General features: G+C 41.0%; 1 protein-coding gene across 3 annotated transcripts in view; it reads left to right on the top strand.

The window, feature by feature from the left end:
• The window catches only part of ENPP3 (ectonucleotide pyrophosphatase/phosphodiesterase 3), a 210,104-nt gene that overhangs the window by 172,237 nt on the left and 17,751 nt on the right, over positions 1 to 20,116 (top strand). For 2 of the 3 annotated variants that reach the window (XM_077486862.1, XM_077486861.1), the window contains 2 exons: positions 6,689 to 6,824; positions 11,555 to 11,632. In XM_077486862.1, coding sequence (XP_077342988.1) covers positions 6,689 to 6,824; positions 11,555 to 11,632 — 214 coding nt within the window. Of the gene's footprint in view, positions 1 to 6,688; positions 6,825 to 11,554; positions 11,633 to 19,024; positions 19,144 to 20,116 lie in introns of those variants that run through there. The other variant, XM_077486863.1, reaches the window with a different exon arrangement.

The following is a 20,116-nucleotide window of genomic DNA, read 5'->3' as shown; positions in this document are numbered from 1 at the left end:
GATACCAAAATAAATGTAGATATTAGAGGTGAAAACAGATCAGAATGTAAGAAATATCGGAATGTATGGAGTCATCAGAGGTGAGAATTTTTTTTTTGTAAAATTGTGAATTGCGCCCCCTATCTAACCATTAGAGAAAACAAGAAAATATATAAAAATTTATATTATTGACTATGCTCAAAGTTTTTTTTGCCTGTACATATAGCACACGCAAACCTTACCAATACCACCGCTTGTTATTATATTAATCAGTGATTCAATACCAACTTATCCAACTTATACATAGAAAATGCATGCATATATAAACACCATACAAGTGCACCCTAAACACAAAAAGACCCGCCCTGTCTTCCTGATGATGCAGAGGGTACTGAGAAACACGCAGAGGCTGTAGGATCTGTTTGCAGTGCAGGTGCTGGTAACAGGTGGACCCAGAAGAGGGAGAGGAAGGTCACCTGTGGAACAACATTGATTGGCCCACAACGCACCTTTTTCATGGATGGATAAGCTTGGTGTCGGCTAAAAGACACAGGAACCTGTGGGTGCAATTGGTTATTTTAGTTTTTTAAAATAAAAGTTGGAATGTTTTACACTATGTTGGTTCCATAAATTTTTTTTATGAGCTTGCATAACTGGTGGATTGCTGACTGGAGAACAAGCGGGTATAAGGAGTGGTTATCCATTGTATGAACCGAAGGCGAAATTCCATTTCAATTTTGGTGAGTTGCCATTTCGTAAGGTGGTGGTGGCACGAAGGGTGTTCGGTGGTGAGAAGTTACACATGTGAACATTGGAGGACTGTTGAGGAACCCTTCTATGAAAATTGGGACTGGGGAAACGTATCCCACTCTTACACACATATTTTTGATATTGAAAGTGTGTACGGACTTCAGACAGGGGGGTCTTTGTTTTTCGTGTTTAGGGTGCACTTGTATTGCACTTATATGGTGTTTATATATGCATGCATTTTCTATGTATAAGTTGGATAAGTTGGTATTGAAGCACTGATTAATATAATAACAAGCGGTGGTATTGGTAAGGTTTTCTTGTGCTATATGTACAGGCAAAAAAACTTTGAGCATAGTGAATAATATATTTATATATATTATATATTTTCTTGTTGTTTTCACTAATGGTTAGATAGGGGGCACAGTTCACAATTTGACAAATTTTTTTTTCTCACTTCATAGAAGGTTTTTTTTTGGATTGCAGCGTACCAGTGTATAATTAGATTAATATTTGAGCGCCGGTATCTTCTTTTTTCACAGTCATCAGAGGTGATCATTTTCGCTATTAAGAGATATCAGAAATATGGTTTTGTTTGAAACATCGTTTTTCCTTCCATGTTTCTCTCTTCTTGGCACTACCCATCTATAGATTTTCTTTGCTAGCTTCTTTGGGCTATTTAATTACCTAAAGCTGAATTCTAAATTTATTGAAAAAAAAAATCATATTAATGTCCTGTACACACGGTCGGACATTCCGACGACAAAATCCATCTGATTTTTTTCTGACGGCTTTTGGCCCAAACTTGTCTTGCATACACACGGTCACACAAAGTTGTCAGAAAATCTGATCGTTCAGAAAGAGGTGACATAAACCACGTACGATGGGACTATAAAGAGGCCAGTAGCCAATAGTTTTCGCCTCGTAATTTATTCTGAACATGCGTGGCACTTTGTGCGTTGGAATTGTCTACAGACGATCAGAATTGAAACGATCGGATTTTGTTGTCGGAAAATTTTAGATCCAGATCTCAAACTTTGTGTGATGGAAATTCCGATGGAAAAAGTCCAATGGAGGCCACACATGATCGGAATTTCCAACACACTCCGATCGCACATTTTCTGTCGGAAAGTCTGAATGTGTGTACAGGGCATTACAGTTATGCAGACATTAACAAATTCAATACATATATTTTAAATAAATTACTATCAGCCTTGAATGTGTCTTTATATTAGCACTGAAAATGGCAAGGCCAGCAATTTGAGTACCTCAGGCTACAAAGCAGTGTATATTATTGGGAGTATAACACTAAGACTGCAAATGGGAGGAGAGTGATCAGGGTGTAACGCAAGTGATAACCTGTGTTATTTAACTGCAGCTGAGAAAATGGAAGTCACCAACCAATACTGTCTGCTGACTATGTCACACGACTGGCTATGAATTACATTTTTTTAGGAAAGTAAATCCACTTTCATATATATACTTCAATTGTTAATTGCTAGCTGGAGCTCATTTAAATAAAGAGATGCTTAGGTTTCTGGTTGCAGATGACTTGGAGATTTTGCAATAAATTGGGCATACCTGGATAAATTATAGTCTGAGTTAAAGAATATAGCTATATCTGACTGAGATGATCATCTGAATGAATGGCAAGTAACTCTTGAATAACTACCTCTTTCACTTTCAGTAAGGCCCCTTTCACACTACCATTCCGTTCAGGCCCGCCTGTCAGTTTTTCAGGCGGACCTGAACGGGTGCTCCATAGAGCTCTATGGAGCGTCGGATGTCAGTGGTGACAAGTCCACTGACATCCGACCCGCTCCAATCCGAAAAAGTGTGACGGAGGAAAAAGCTATTTTTCCATCCGTCATCGGATCGGGTGACGACGGACACTGCGGTCCGTCATCATCCGATCTCCCATAGGGGAGAGCGGCGCTGTGACAGGTCTGTCCCTGCGCAGTGTGCAGAGACGGACCTGTCATCTTCCTGCTCAGCGGGGATCGACGGAGTGATACGGATATCCACGGGGCGGATCAGAACTGATCCGCCCCGTGTGAAAGGACCCTAAGTCTTTATTAAGGTTTTGAAAGATACATGGTATAACCTGTACAAATGTTCAAATGTAATCAACATTGTAAAAAAAGTGCAGTTGTGAGCCATAGAAAATTGCAACTGTTAAAATATTACAGATCTATAAGATAGGTTTACCGTAACAATACACATATTATGAGATGCTACAGTGATAGGTAGGAAAGGGAAGGTGGAGGGAAGGGAAGGGGGTCAAAAGTGCAATGACTGTAAACTGGGAGTAACTGTTGGAGTAGATATGAGAGTTGAGTCTTGCACAGTGGATAATCAAGAGACCTAGTTGTCAAGGCCCCCCCAGAACAGGGGTCCAAGAGAGGAAAAAGAAAGGGAGAGAGAAATAGAACAGAATGGAAAGAAGAGGGGGAGAGTGAAATAAGGATTTTGGGGTCACTCCAGCTAGAAACCCAGGGTATTCAATGCCTATAACAGTGTATACATTTTGGTAGACATGGAGGGATGAGCATATTGTATCCATGGGGCCCAGATTTTTTGGATTTTTTTTGTGTGTGTCTAGGAGAATAATAATAAGCTTTTTTTTAATAAAAAAACCAATGCGACAATGATGGTCTGCAAAAGGAAACAAAATGTTGCTTCCAAGCTTCTGCGATAGCTTGTTTTGCCACTAGTAGAACATAGATGGCCAGTTTATATTGGGATCTTGTGAGATCTGGTGGGAAAAACCACCTCTTTCATAAATAAACAAATACTGTCTGAAATAGCGCCCATGGTGTTAAACCTAAACCAAAATGTAATGGCACTTGTAATGTTAGCACTTCCGGCTAGCAGCACTTGGGTCATTGGTTCTAAACCTAACCGCGCCACTACCTGCCTGGAGTTTATGCTCTCCCTGTTCCTGAATGGGGGTACTCCAGTTTCCTCCCACACTCCAAAGACATACTGGTAGGTTAATTGGCTCCTGTCTAAATTGACCCTAGCATGTGTATAGATGTGAGTTTAGATTGTAAGCTCCTTGAGGATTAGAGACTGATGTGAATGCACAATATATATAAAGCACTGCATAAAAAGACAGGGCCTTATACAGTAAGTACCTGTAATAAAAAAATATATATACAGTATCTCACAAAAGTCAGTACACCCCTCACATTTTTGTTAATATTTTATTATATCTTTTTATGTGACATTGCTGAAGAAATTACACTTTGCTACAATGTAATGTAGTGAGTGTACAACTTGTATAACAGTGTAAGTTTGCTGTTCCCTCAAAATAACTCAACAGACAGCCATTGATGTCTAAACCGCTGGCAACAAAAGTGAGTACACCACTAAGTGAAAATGTCCAAATTGGGCCCAATTAGCAATTTTCCCTCCTTGGTATTATGTGACTCGTTAGTATTACAAAGTCTCAGGTATGAATGGGGAGCAGGTGTGTTAAATATTTTGCTCTCTCATACTGGTCACTGGAGGTTCAACATGGCACCTCATGGCAAAGAACTCTCTGAGGATATGAAAAAAAGAATTGTTGCTCTACATAAAGATGGCCTAGGCTATAAGAAGATTGCCAAGACCTTGAAACTTAGCTGCAGTATGGTGGCCAAGACCATATAGCGGTTTAACAGGACAGGTTCCACTCAGAACAGGCCTTGCCATGGTCGACCACGTGCTCAGCGTCATATCCAGAGGTTGGGGAATAGACGTATGAGTGCTACCAGCATTGCTGCAGAGGTTGAAGGGGTGGGGGGTTAGCCTGTCAGTGCCCAGACCATACACTGCACACTGCATCAAATTGGTCTTCCATCATCCCAGAAAGAAGCATCTTCTAAAGATGATGTACAAGAAAGCCCGCAAACAGTTTGCTGAAGATAAGCAGACTAAGGACATGGATTACTAGAACCATGTTCTGTGGGCTGATGAGACCAAGATAAACTTCTTTGGTTCAGATGGTGTCAAGTTTGTGTGGTGGCAAAAAGTTGAAGAATACAAAGACAAGTTGTCTTGCCTATAGTAAAGCATGGTGGTGGGAGTGTCATGGTCTGGTACTGCATGAGTGCTGCCGACACTGGGGAGCTACGGCTCATTGAGAGAACCATGAATGTCAACATGTATTGTGACATACTGAAGCAGAGCATGATCCCCTCCCTTTGGAGCCTGGGCCACAGGACAGTATTCCAACATAATGACCCCAAACTGATCTCCAGACCTAAACCCTATTGAGCATCTGTGGGGCATCCTTAAATGGAAGGTGGAGGAGCGCAAGGTCTCTAACATCCACCAGTTCCGTGATGTCATCATGGAGGAGTGGAAGAGGACTCCAGTGGCAACGTGTGAAACTCTGGTGAACGCCATGCCCAAGAAGGTTAAGGCAGTGCTGAAAAATAATGGTGGTCACGCAAAATATTGACACTTTGGGCCCAATTTGGACATTATCACTTAGGGGTGTAGCCACGTTTGTTGCCAGCGGTTTAGACATTAATGACTGTGTGTTGAGTTATTTTGAGGGGACAGCAAATATACACTGTTATACAAGCTGTACACTCACTACTTTACATTGTAAAAAAGTGTAGTTTCATCAGTGTTGTTACATATATTATCACATGTACAAACATTTACAAAAATGTGAGGGGTGTACTCACTTTTGTGAGATACTGTGTGTGTATACATGTATACGTATATATATATATATATATATATGTATATATGTGTGTGTGTGTTATATATATATATATATATATATATATATATATATATATATATATATATATATATATATATATATATATATATATATATATATATATATATATATATATATATATATATATATATATATATATTGCAGGTTACCAACCATTAGATGTGGTGGCTGCATCAGTTTTCTTTTCTTTGGCTCTTCCTCTCTGTTTTCACCTGGTGATCTGGCCAGTAACATACCTCCTGTAGTAGTGAGACACAACTCTGGTGAATGAACAAAGGAGGCACAGCAGACAGGAGCATTGTCAGTCTGGTGGGAAGGTTGTGTTAAAAGTGTTAGCAGATTTACCATAGATACACTGACAAATTGAAGCCAAACTCCAGCTCATACTTTATGCAAACTGTTTATTTCCTTTTGGGATAAAGGTTTTGCATGAAAAAATAAAAGCTGGTCCTTTTAATCACCCCTGCCAGTGTTAAATGGTTTGTCTTATCCATGTAAACTAATACATTCTGCTGGAGAGCTTGTGTAAAACAACAGAATTGCTGGCTGGATTCCCAGATGAAAATAGAAGAAAGCCTAAAAAAGAAACGAATGCAGCCGTCACATCTAATGCCCCATACACACTATCAGTTTTTCTGCTGAGTTTTTCCATCAGATTTACCAAAACCATGTAGTACAAGGGCCTGCCTGATTGCATACAATTGGAAACTCCTAAGGTTTGACCTCATATTATATGGTTTTGGTAAATCTGAAGGAAAAACTCAGCAGAAAAACTGATAGTGTGTATGGGGCTTTAGAATTGGTAAGCTGCAATATACAAAATATACAAAATGTTCACTTTTAGCTTTAATACTGCTTTAAGAGCTGAGTATCCTCATAAAATGTGTAAACACGTGTACTCTGCACATAATCCTTGCTGCATGGGTGTCTTACTGGATGACGTAGCACTCTGAGACACTGAATTGTCTGGCAAGGTGTTTAGACTGTTACAATCTTTGTACTGTAAGTGATGGAGAGCCTATTCCAGGATACGTATTGAATCATTCTATGTCTAGCCACTGAGTAAAAGAATTTGCATGCAGTGAGACAAAACATTTTCAATTTTTTTATATCAGTTTTAAAGCAGAGACATTCAGATTAGATGGCATGGAAAGTAGCATTGGGGTAGACAAGGCATTTTCTGGATCAATAACATTGTGTTTTGTGACTGTTCTGTACCAGGGTGAAGGCTCTTCTCTTCCTCCTACACTAACAGACTGTCTGCGGCCTGACGGTAGAGTCCGGGAGGAAAGCAGCCAGAAATGTTCAGACTACAAGCCAGGGATGGATATTACCCACAGCTTCCTCCATCCTCCCAGTAAGTACACTTCTTTAAATAGATATCTGTGAAAGCTTTAATCATCTGGATGTGGCTGAGCAATATGTCTTAAACCCATTACAAAACAACACCATTGCCGGTTGTGGGTGCTCATGTGGACTGGCAAAGATTTCCCTTCATGTCGAAAAAACACATAGACATCTTCTGAAGAATAAACGACAAAATAAGTTAACATGTCACAACGCGCTAAACGCAGCTTATCCTGAAGATATGGAATTCCGTTATTTATATGCAACTCTTATTTTGGCAAGATAAATGATACTTTTGTGAAGGTACTTTCCAATGTGATCTTCAATTACACTGCTGGAGTTTAGCAAGAACAGATATTTATTGTCTGCACAATATATAGTTGTACTTGACTGTGGCGTCAAACACATTCTTATAAAAACTTTGTTAGGTAATGATGATTATAGCATTCTGATCATTATAATTTCACATGAACTGCAACAACATACGGTCATTGGTGTGTGCAGCTTATTGCATTGGGGTATGCACCCCAGAGCACAAACAGGAGAACAAAGATTGGTGTCAGTAGGGCAGTGGACAGGTTTTTTATTTTTTATAATTTGTATTTTTACAATATAATTTTTACATTTTTTACAATTTGTTTAGGAGCCCCGAATGTTGTGCTTTGTAGACAGAGAAAGAAACTGAGGACACAGATTACCCAGCCCCTTTCTCTGCAGCCTGCAGTAAACATCATTTATTATGCTTCAGTTAAGAATGAAGACAGGAGCGATCGGTACAGATCACTCACTGTGTTCATTCAGACAAGAAAGGCCGGTTAATAAAATAATAAAATAATTACCAGCCACTTCCCCACTCTTGAGAGGAGAGGAGGGAAGCTGAGAGCATTGCAGTGGGGAGACGGGAAGCAAGGGGAAGCGGCCCCTCACGGGGTAATTAAGGTGTGCCCTATGCATATATGTGCATATAAGTGGTGTACTGTGTGCCCAATCTTAAAACAAAATACACAGTTACCGTATATACTCGAGTATAAGCCGAGATTTTCAGCCTCTTTTTTGAGGCTGAAAGTGCCCCCCTCGGCTTATACTCGAGTCATCGCTGTCTGCCCGCTCGATCAGCGTGTCGAGCAGACAGACAGCGGCCATTCTATTCAAAAGCCGCGCCTCCGGCTCCGCCTTCGCCTGTGATAGGCGGAACACTGAATTTCCCAGCAGCCTGTGTTCCGCCTATCACGGACATCGTATCATCCTCGTACTACGGACGAGGATGATACGACGTCTGTGATAGGCGGAACACAGGCTGCTGGGAAATTCAGTGTTCCGCCTATCACAGGCGAAGGCGGCGGCGCAGCTTTTGAACTTTACAATGGCCGCCGACGAAGAGGGCACGGGACGGCACGGCACGGGACGGGACGGGGGCAAGGCAAGGCACGACACGGGACGGATGCAAGGAGGCAAGGCACGGCACGGGACGGAGGCAAGGAGGCAAGGCACGGGACGGAGGCTCGGGACAAAGGTAGGCTGGACACACACACACACACACACACACACACACACACACACACACACACACACACACACATGGATGGAGACACACACAGGGATGGATGGATGGATGGATGGAGACACACACACACAGGGATGGATGGATGGATGGATGGAGACACACACACACAGGGATGGATGGATGGATGGATGGAGACACACACACACAGGGATGGATGGATGGATGGACACACACACACACAGGGATGGATGGACGGACACACAGGGATGGACGGACACACAGGGATGGACGGACACACAGGGATGGACGGACACACACACAGGGATGGACAGGCATGTCTCACCCTCGGCTTATACACGAGTCAATAAGTTTGCCAGTTTTTTTGGGGGTAAATTGGGGGCCTCGGCTTATATTCGGGTCGGCCTATACTCGAGTATATACGGTAAATATAAATGTGGGAACCATCTCACCTGCCACTGGATTTGTATTGCTCTCTATTCATCCCTGTGATTTACACAGCTAGCCCGGTGACCTGACTTTAATCTGTTGCAATTAACCTAGTGAAGTGACTGGCTGATACAGAGATTAAACAAATCCTTCTACACAAGTTGTACCTGTCTATCTGTGGTCTTCTCTTCTCTACATACATTCAAAGTGCTGAATTTATAAGCATTTACACTCTGCTGAGCTCAGTGAGGAGAGCGCTGAGAGCTGATTGGAGGGAAGGGACGACACACCCCTCTTCGCACAGCACATAGGAACAGAGCTGAGGCTGCTGGAGATCCCTCCCCTGTCACCATTTTTCTCTTGGTGTCAGGAAAACGTATCAGAAGTGATTCATGCAGATAGCAGAGGAACGAAGCAAAAGACAGAACTGATACTCGGCGCTCTTAATTGAGACAACTACACACTTTATAAGGATATATTTTGTTCATATTTCATGTCTGAGGTTTATAACCTCTTTAAGCAGCGCATCTAGGTCCCCTCTCCTCCCTGTCAGCATGTCACATGTGCATGCAGGACACCTGATTGACTGAGTGCTGCTTTACAAGAGACTGCAATTAAATTCAGTTACTAGCTGAATTTGAAACATATTTGCATATGTTTTTATTCAATAAATAACTGCATTTATTTAATTTTTTTGTTTTGTTTTTTATAAATCTATCTAGAGTTGAGATTTTGCCAAATGATGTGGCCTTTCATGTCATAAGAGCTGTCTATTAATAAATAGCACTCCTCTCACATGGGCAGTGTAGGCTGTCCCCCTCCACTGACTCAGACGGCCCACACCTAATATCTCAGGGTGGGTGCTTGGGTTAATGAGGGGGTATAATAAACAGTCATTTAAACCTTTCAATAGATTATGCACTTAATAAACTAATAGAGAGAGGGTTAGGGGCACACACATATCCCATGGCTTGTAACAGCAAAATTGATTGTGGCCCTTTAAGAGTAGACTTCTAATACGGTAATACCTGGCCCTCTCATAGCAGCCACGTGAGTGGCAGTGACTCAATTTAAAACAGAGCAGTACCTGTCTGTAGCAGCCCTCTCTTTGTAGTTGGTCCCTTGAGAGCAGCCAATTTAGATCCCAGTGAGATTTGATATTGATAATATACTGATATTTGACAGCAGTTAAAGTGGTTGTAAAGGCTGAGGATTTTTTTTACCTTCCTGCATAAAATGCAAAATACCTTCTGTGTGCTGCTCCCCCACAGCCCCCCCCCAATACTCACCTGAGCCCCCTCTTGATCCAGGGATGTGCACAGGAGCCTCAACTGTCCTGGGACTCCCTCATTGGCCATTGGCTCCCACTGCTGTTAATCCCAGCCAGTGAGACAATATTATTATTCAGGATTTATATAGCGCCAACAGTTTGCGCAGCGCTTTACAACATGAGGACAGACAGTACACTTACAATACAAATCAATACAGGTGGGATCAGAGGGCCCTGCTTGTTAGAGCTTACAATCTAGAATAAGAAGAGAGCAGGGGGCAGAGCCTACGGACACATAGAGCAGGACTGGGGAGCGAGAACCCACCAGTGCTCCCATAGCAAGTGTCTTGCTATTGGGGGCACTGGTCAAGGGGAAGGAGCTTGGTGCGCTGGCGGGAGACCCCAGAAGAGGAGGAGGCTGCCCTGTGCAAAAACCACAGAGCAGGTAAGTATGACATGTATGGTTTTTTTTTAAAACAATCCTTTAGAATCAATTTAATGCACCTTAACCACTTCAGCCTCGGAAGATATTACCCCCTTCCTGACCAGAGCACTTTTTTACAATTTGGCACTGCGTTGTTTCAACTGACAATTGCGTGGTCATGTACCCAAACAAAATTTGTGTCCTTTTTTTTCCCCCACAAATAGAGATTTCTTTTGGTGGTACGTGATAACCTCTGTGGTCTTTATTTTTTGCGCTATGAACAAAAAGAGCAAAAATTTTGAAAAAAAAAACCAATATTGTTTACTTTTTGCTATAATAAATATCCCCAAAAAGGTTTTAAAAAAAACAAATTAATTTTGTTTAAAAATCGTAATAATCGTATATTGATCGGTTTGCACAAAAGTTATAGCGTCTACAAACTATGGGAAAGATTTATGGAATTTTTTTTGTTTACTGGTAATGGCAGTGATCTGTGATTTTTAGCGGTACTGCGACAGATTAGACATTTTTGACACATTTTTGGGACCATTGACATTTATACAGAGATCGGAGCTATAAAAATGCACTGATTACTGTGTAAATGTCACTGGTAGGAAAGGGGTTAGCACTAGGTGCGATCACACCATGGGGTGTGTGTTCCCTAGGTGTGTTCTAACTGTATGGACCAAATGATATGTCTCCTCTCCCCTGACAGAACAGGGATTTGTGTCATACTGTAACAACTACAAGACATAAGGAGTGAAATGTACACAAATGGCATAGTAATACATTGTCTAATTAAAGCCATGTAGCTGATAGATCATATATATATATATATATATATATATATATATATATACACACACACATGACAAAGGTTTCAACTTGTCTGTCTGTCAAGAACTAAATCTTTCATAACTCTAGTTACATACAGTATGCATACACTTCTTTATGCTCTTGTCATGATACTGTAAAAAAAATCTTTAATTCTTTGCTAATGCATTAAATGTGTAAACATATACTGTAGACTTTATATAATTTCTTATCCAAGTTTCCAGTGTTATTTATGAATATCTTTTTTTTTTTATCCTGCAGACTTTAACAGCAGTGACGTTGAACAATATGACTCTCTTATCACAAGTAACATCGTTCCCATGTACAAAGAATTCTTAAGTAAGTTCATGTATATATTTCTTTAATCTCATACATCCTGTTTGTAAAGTGTTGGTGTAGACAAGAACCGGTTTCTATGAAGGACATCTGTACTGATTTATGAGTAGCAATTTTTTTATATATTTATTTTATGCATTCAACTGTGCTGAGAAATCAAAAAATAGAGGCTTCTTTTGCTTTGATTTGATAATGGATGTGACTACAGCTTCAATGAGTTAAATGAGAAATACACTCCTTTAGTAAATCAATCCCATTGCGGCTCAGTCTCCACTCTAATTGAACCCAAAGGTGTTCTATCCGGTTGAGGTGTAGGCCAGTCAAGTTCCTCCACCCCAAACTCACTCTTCCATGTCTTTATGGACTTTGCTTTGTGCACTGATGCGCAGTCATGCAATAGGAAGAGGCCTTCCCCAAACTTTTCCCACAAAGTTGGGTGCATGAAATTGTCCAAAATGTTCATAAAGACATGGATGAGCGAGTTTGGGGTGGAGGAACTTGACTGGCCTGCACAGTCCTGACCTCAGCCTGACAGAACACCTTTGGGATAAATTAGAGTGGAGACTGTGAGCCAGGCCTCCATGTCCAACATCAGTGCCTGACTTCACAAATGCGCTTCTGGAAGAATGGTCAAACATTCCCATAGACACACTCGTAAACCTTGTGGACAGCCTTCCCAGAAGAATTGAAGCTGTTATAGCTGCAAAGAGTGGGGCAACTCAATATTGAACCCTACGGACTAAGACTAAGCCCTTGTACACACGGTCGGAGAATCCGTCGGAATGTGTCCTATCGGACCGTGTCGTCGGATAATCCGACTGTGTGTGGTATGCATCAGACTGATTCCATCCGAATATCCGCCGGACCCAATTTTCCAACATGTTGGAAATATTTCCCGACCAACTGGTTTAATCGGACATACTCCCATCATGTGTAGCGAATTTTGATCGGACCAAGTGCCACGCATGCTCAGATCAAATTCCTACATCAAAGCTATTGGCTACTAGCCTGAATGTAGTCCCATCGTAATGAAATTACGTCATCACGTTCTGAAAGATCGGATTTTTCGACAACTTAGTCCGACAACTTAGTCCGGAAAAAGCTCTGATGGATTTCGCTCAAGCTGTCTTGCATACACACGGTCACACCAAATTCCGACCGACAAGAATGCAGTGACATACAACATATACGACGGAACTAGAAAAAGGAAGTTCAATACCTAGTAGCCAATAGCTTCGATCACGTAGTAGAATCTGAGCACGTGTGAGTTTTTGCGTGTCGGAATTGCATACACACGATCTGAATTTCCAATAGAAAGTTTTTCTGTCTGAATAATTAAGAACATGCTGTCAAATTTTTGCTGGCGAGAATTCAGCCAGCTAAATTCCGATGGAGCATACACACGGACGCATTTTCCAGTGAAAAGCTCTCATTGGTCTTTTGCTAGCCAAAATTCTGATCGTGTGTACACGGCATAAGAGGATGGGTTAGAGAGGGTGGGAAAGAGGGATGATAAAAAAAATAGCTTTAGCCTGGAATGAGGCTATAATTTGGTGTGGGATGCTACTTCCTTATGCCTCACCAAAGCAATAATGATGTAACAATCTGCTCCTCATGGAATTTCAACATCAAACATCCCAGGAGGGAGTGTTTTGTTTAGACACCTCTGTCTCAGGACCTGGCAGACCTGTGGGATCTCCCACAATTGAGTCCAGGCTCAAAGACACACGCATGCGCAGACACAGCAGATTTCTGCCAGATCCCAAGCAGAGATTTATAGCATGTCTGTGCATAGTGAACAGGAGTTTCAAGATGGTGATGTTTAAGGAGAGGGACCCAAAGAGAGCTTCATTAGCAAACAAGACAATGGGGGTTATTTACTTAACCTCCCTGGAGGTATGATTATTTCGGATTTTAGGTGCTAAAAGCGGTACCATTATTTTGCATGAAAATTTGGTGTTTTATATTGTAGTCCTGTAATTCTTAGGAATAACTCTCTTAAATCTGTCCAAACCAGAGTCTAGCAGACATCCCGGGTATAATAAAGTTTGAAAAATTAAATCATAAATTATAATATAATAAATAATTATAAATAATTGTACCAAATAATAATATAACAATAATAAAAATTATTCAATAATGAAATCAAATCAAAAACACTGAAATTTGCTCAGTTGCAGAATTGTCACTGTCATTACTTTTCAATATTTGATGATGGATCTCCCCACAAATCGCTATCGCTAAATTCTGCGAGTGATTACAATTTATTATCGCTGTTTTCTAGCTGGTCTGAAATAATTTTTGATGTAAAGGGACCGTTTTGGTTGCTATGGACAATCTCCAGTTTCCAGGCATAAAGAACAGTTTTTATAATATAAAACTGCATGCAGGGCACTGGGCAGACTACTAGGGACAACGGGGATGTGAAATATTTACATACAGCAATGTAATCTGTAAGATTACATTATACTGTATGTAATGTGTGTGTTTCACTTTTTGAATTTGGCGCCAATCTCCGTCCCCGTGCGTCACAACGCTCGCAGGGAACGGAGATCGGCGATGTGATGCATCGAGCGAGACACGGCTCGCTCGTACAGCGGGGAGACAACGCGGGATCCGAGGGAGAAGGTAAGTAAACCTCCTCCTGGATCCAGCGATGCGGTCCCGAGTCTGGCTCGGGGTTACCGCTTTTGGTATAAAAATTCTACCCCGAGCCAGACTCGGGAATACCGTCAGGGGGGTTAAGGGAACTCCACTTTGCACTGCAAGTGCACTTGGACGTGCAGTCACTCTAAATCTAAGGGGTAGATCTGAAATGAGTGGAAGCTCTGCAGATTTTATCATCCAATGCTGTTTTTTATTTTCCTTGCATGTCCCCCTCGGATCTACAGCGACTTTACTTCCAAGTGCACTTTCAGTGCAAAAGTGGATTTTCCTTTAGTAAATAACCACCAATGTCTATTAGACCCCTGATGCCCTCCAATGCAGCTAATTAAACACATATCTTAGCAGCCAGGAAATTACAGCTTTGAAACCAGAAGTGAAATCATTGTTGCTTCCGGGTTCATTCGTTACAGAGAATGGGGAATGGATATTCCTTGATCTTCTTTGCAGCTTGCTATCCTGGCCGTGCACCACGGTTTCCGGGCTCCCTGGAGGAGTAAGAGAGCCTGGGAACCACTGTGGTCAGCGGCGGGGGAAGGAACTGTCTCTTCTCACTGTATTAAAAGTGAACGGGTGGCTGTAAAGCTGACCAGATCCTTTTTACTGAACAGTAAATTGCCAGCTGTAAAAAATGATAGCAAGCTCATGGCTGAAGCCATGTACTTTTTTTACCACTTGGATCCAGGATGATTTAACAGAAAGCAAGGGTTAATTGCTAGTTTCTGTCTAGGGGACATGGAAAACCTGAATTACTTCACCGTTCCTACAGGCTTCTCCGTGCTTCTATACTGGTCTCTGCAGCCTCTTCTCCCACATGCTTTGGCAGTCTAAGGTCCTGAGTTTTGCAGTTACTACAAAAGTCAGGAGTCCAGGTTAAAAATGGGTAAAGTGATAGTAAAAGCCAAAATTGTAAAATATTATTGCAACTTACCAATATCAATCAATATATGTGGTGGCTGCATTTATTTTCTTTTTATAGTCTCAACCTTCTTTCTGCTACATCTGCAGGACAGCTTGTTCTGTTGAAAAACAACAGACATACTGACAGGATCACCAGGTAAAATATAATAAAGAAAGCTTAAAAAAGTTAACGAATGCTGTCATCACATCTAAGAATTGGTAAGCTACAATATAATGAATGTTTTCTTTTGGCTTTAATTCAGCTTTATAAAGGTCAGAGTATTCAGTGAGAACATAAAAGGCACATCAAAGAGCAAAAATAAATTGTAACAAACTGCAAACATGAATGGTCAGAGTTCACATAAAAGAAAACAAAATGTTAACGTTTACGGCTCTAAAGACAGAAAAACACACCAAGTAGATGAATACTGTAACAACAACATAAAACCTACATAAAGCCAGCAACAGGACAAGAATGTGCAGCTGACAAAAATAGCCAAGGACAGGAAAAAATCTGTTGACAGAGCCCAACAATACTTTAACTCCCGCTAAAGGGACTTTTCTGGTAATCAAGACAGACCTACCAAACAAAAAGCTTGACTGCCAAGCTGGACACGTTTTGTGGCTGATGTGTAATAACGGGGGTTAATGAAAAACACAGATGTTATATCGCCCGAATGTTACTTTATATTTTAGAACCCACACTCTGGTTATGAATAATGATGACATTCTTCAATCAGTTTTTTTTGCAGGAAGATGTGAATGAAAATAAGTGTATGACTCAGCAGGCAGTTTGTAATCTGCACACACTAGATCCAACACAAAGCTAGCAAACAAAAAAAGTTACATATGTTACTGCAAAAATGTCCAATAAAAATGGATATAGAAGAAAAAAAGAAGAAGAAAATTTCACGTGTAGTGTCCCTTAATAATTATCCTCAGCTTCCTAGTTTTTATTTCTTCAGTGACATTGACACAATGGGGGTTATTTACTAAAGGAAAATCCACTTTGCACTGCAAGTGCACTTGGAAGTGCAGTCGCTGTAGATTTGAGGGGGACATGCAAGGAGAATAAAAAACAGCATTTTAGCTTGCACATGATTGGATGAAAAAAAATCAGCAGAGCTTCCACTCATTTCAGATCTACCCCTTAGGTCAGCCTTTCTCAACCTTTTCAACACAGAGGGACCCTTGAAATAGTTCTCCAGTCTCGGGGAACCCCTGCTAAAAATTAGAAAAGCTACAAACGCATGATACATTAGTGTGATGGTCAGTGGGAAGAATGGTCCTTACACTTGTTGTCATTGGTAAGAAGTCCCTCCTTACAGATAGTTAAAAAGATCAATGGTGTCGGTGGGATCTTATCCGAGTGCCAGAAATGGCCCAATTCTGAAGGAACCCATAGCAACCTCTAGAGCAGGGATCCTCAAACTACGGCCCTCCAGCTGTTGTGAAACTACACATCCCATGAGGCATTGTAAAACTCTGACATTCACAGACATGACTAGGCATGATGGGAATTGTAGTTCCTGAACAACTGGAGGGCCATAGTTTGAAGACCCATGCTCTAGAGCAAGGGTAGGGAACCGCGGCTCTCCAGCTGTTTTGAAACTATGTCCCATGAGACATTGCAAGACCCTAACAATCACAGGTAGTTTCAAAACAGCTGGAGAGCCAAGGTTCCCTACCCCTGCTCTAGAGGAACCTTAGGGTTTCACGGAACCCTGGTTGAGAATCACTGCCTTAGATTTAGGGCAACTGTACTTCCAAGTGCACTTGCAGTGCAAAGTGGATTTGCCTTTTGTAAATAACCCCCACTATGTGCTACACACGCCGCCATCATTAGCACCGTCATCTCACTTTTTGGCCTATGATCAATGGAATATATGCGCATGTCCCTTTTAGGGAAGTAAACAGATATACCAAATGGTTAGACTCTCCTCCTGATCCAATCAGAATTAATATATGCTCCCCACAAATCCAGAGATAATGCAAAAAAATATAGCATATAAACAATCACAATGCATTCTAAAAACAAAACTAGTTTATTAAAGCGGGATTCTGCTGCATTTTTTTTTCTCTTACCTGTGTCACTGGTGGGCGATTCCTACCGTCTGTTAGCATTCACGATCGGCGTGTTTTTGACCCCCGGCGTGACGATTTTTTTGCTTTGGATAACTTTTAAAAAAGTAGTCAGGCGTTTTTCATTTTTACTGTGGGCGTCTTAAGCCCACAGGCATTTACTTCCTGTCTTCTATGACGCTCGGCTACCAGGATCCACAGCTCCATCTCGTGCATGGTCACTGATAGCAGTGAGCAGCGCTGTAAAAGTTTCTTGTTGCCATCACAACGGGCGGCGTCCCCCGGAAGTTCCCGCCCTGTTGTCATGGCAACGAAACTCGCCCTTGTCACGTGACCGGCGTCCTCCTTCCGAAATCTCACGATATTTCGCAATGACTATGTCCCTCATGGATTCTTGGGAAATAGCTTAGAAATTTCCCAGGGACCATTGCGAGGCTGATAACCACGCCTACTCCCACGGGAGGACAGCCCGGAAGTCAGCACAAACATCTGAAATATAAGGTAAGTACTGAATAATATTTTTTTTCAGGGTTCATCACTGTAAGTATATTATCACGTGCTTTAAATAACAAGAAGAAAATTTTTTAGGTACAAAACCGCTTTAAGAAACAAACTCACAATAAAAAATGCACAGAAACTGGTGCACCGCAGATCACTTGCATGAGATATCATTCAGACAACCACAGGGAGCCTCATAGATAGAGGCTGCAGCTTGTGGATAATTTGCCATTCACAATAAATATATTTTTAATACTGTCCCCTTGCTGGATTTTTCTCACATTAAACCTTGGCATTCTCTTCCACTCTGCTATCAAGGGAAGACATCTTAGGTCACCAGCTCCGCCACTGATGCATTACGCCACCAGATGTGGCTTTGTCAGAGGGATTGGAGTAAAGTTGATGCTTAGCTGGCATATAGAGGCTTAATTTTTACGTTTCCATAGTTACTTTTTTATGTTTTATATGCTGTTTTATGTCACAAGGCTGTGTGCAAGGTATTACTGTTAATTACTTTAAATATATTACTATACCGTGCTATGCAAGAAATAACTGAACAAGCGTTTTACCAATATTCTTAGCAGCAGCTGTAATAGATATTTCCTGATATCCCAAAGACATAAAATAAAATATAGTGCTATAATTGTGCTACTATATCTACACTAATCAGAGATATTAAAAAACATATACCAGTAACTCTTAAACAGCCAGTGCTGGGGACCCAACGAATGGGAAAGAACTGGCCCCCGAGGGAGAACGATGCTGGATCGCTGGATAGGTAAGTGTTCTTTTATTAAAAGTCAGTAGCTACAGTATTTGTAGCTGCTGACTCTTATTTATTTATTTTTGGTGGGATTGAAGATCCTATTCATAGAAATTGCACCAAAACCCATGGCAAGTTAATGTTCCAGTTTGTATTATGGATAGAAGATGAAAGAAATTGTAGTAGCAATACCTAGATCTAAGTAAGGGCTATGTAGCTACAAAGAAAGGTCAAGTGAGCTGTTGGAAATTCTCCCCCTCCCCGCACATGTTGTGATTATATTCTATTATTTTACTGAAAAGTTGCTAAAATGTCGATGGCTGCCAGGCAATTTACAAAAGAAGAATTGAAATCCAGGATCGATTAACTACTCATTAGGATTCCTTTAGTGCACTAGATCTAAGCCCTGATGAGGCAGGGATTTGTGGTTAACCCCTAAAACGCATTGACCATCAACTTCTGACACTTATTTGGATCAATCCATACAGCTTGGTGTACTCACCCTTTCACTTCATACAAGCTGATTCCTCTGGGGACCCCCTTGATGTTCAACCGGGCAGTAGAAAGCTGTCACGCTATAGCAGGTATTTGATTTACTTGAAACTTCAACAAAGGTTTCTAAGGTTACTAAGGTAAATCCAACGCAAAGCTACCGTATTTCTAGAATAAAATACAGTAGTAACATTAGTGATATAGGGAAAGGCTTTAAAAATATATAAATATCTTCATACAAGACTGGCAGCATATTTATCTGCATGTTCACTAGACATGTGCATTCGTTTTCGTCCGAATGCATTTTCGTCCGAATTTCAGCTATTTTCGTTTTCGTTTTGACAAACGATAACGAAAGCACAAAATCCGAAAAACGAAAGATCCGACATAAATAAATGCTTTATTTTCGTTTTCATTGTTACAACAGTTCGATATAGAATAGGAGATTCGACATGACTCTGACAACAATCTGTGTCTATAGAACCTGTGGTCGAATGTGCCTAACCTTACCTCTATTAGTCCAAGATTATATAGAGAAAATATTCGACAGAGAAAAAAGATTTGACAGAGACAAAAGATTCTGCAAGATACTGTCCTAAAAAGTGTTTGGGGACCCGGGTCCTGCCCCAGGGGACATGGATCAATGCAAAAAAAAGTTTTAAAAACGGCCGTTTTTTCAGGAGCAGTGATTTTAATAATGATTAAAGTGAAACAATAAAAGTGTAATATTCCTTTAAATTTCGTAGGGGGGGGGGTTGTCTATAGTATGCCTGTGAAGGGGCGCATGTTTCCCGTGCTTAGAACTGTCCCTGCACAAAGTGTCATTTATGCAGGAAAAAAAGTCCTTTAAAATCACTCGCAGCTATTATGAATTGTCGGCTCCCGTAATACAGAGAACACTCATTGAAAGTCATTGATAAAAAAAATAAATAAATAAATAAATAAAAAAAGCGTGGGGGTCCCCCAAATTCAATTACCAGGCCCTTCAGGTCTGGTATGGATATTAAGGGGAACCCTGCCTCAAATTTAAGAAAACATTTGACGTGGGGTTCCCCCTAAATATCCATAACCAGACCCTTCAGGTCTGG

This window comes from Lithobates pipiens, unplaced genomic scaffold, assembly GCF_037356315.1.
Source record: "Lithobates pipiens isolate NorthernLeopardFrog02 unplaced genomic scaffold, aLitPip1_a1.2 Scaffold_18, whole genome shotgun sequence".
NCBI classification, from domain to species: domain Eukaryota; kingdom Metazoa; phylum Chordata; class Amphibia; order Anura; family Ranidae; genus Lithobates; species Lithobates pipiens.
The sequence above is the reverse complement of the archived record's forward strand: the minus strand, read 5'-3'. Positions and strand labels throughout refer to the sequence as shown.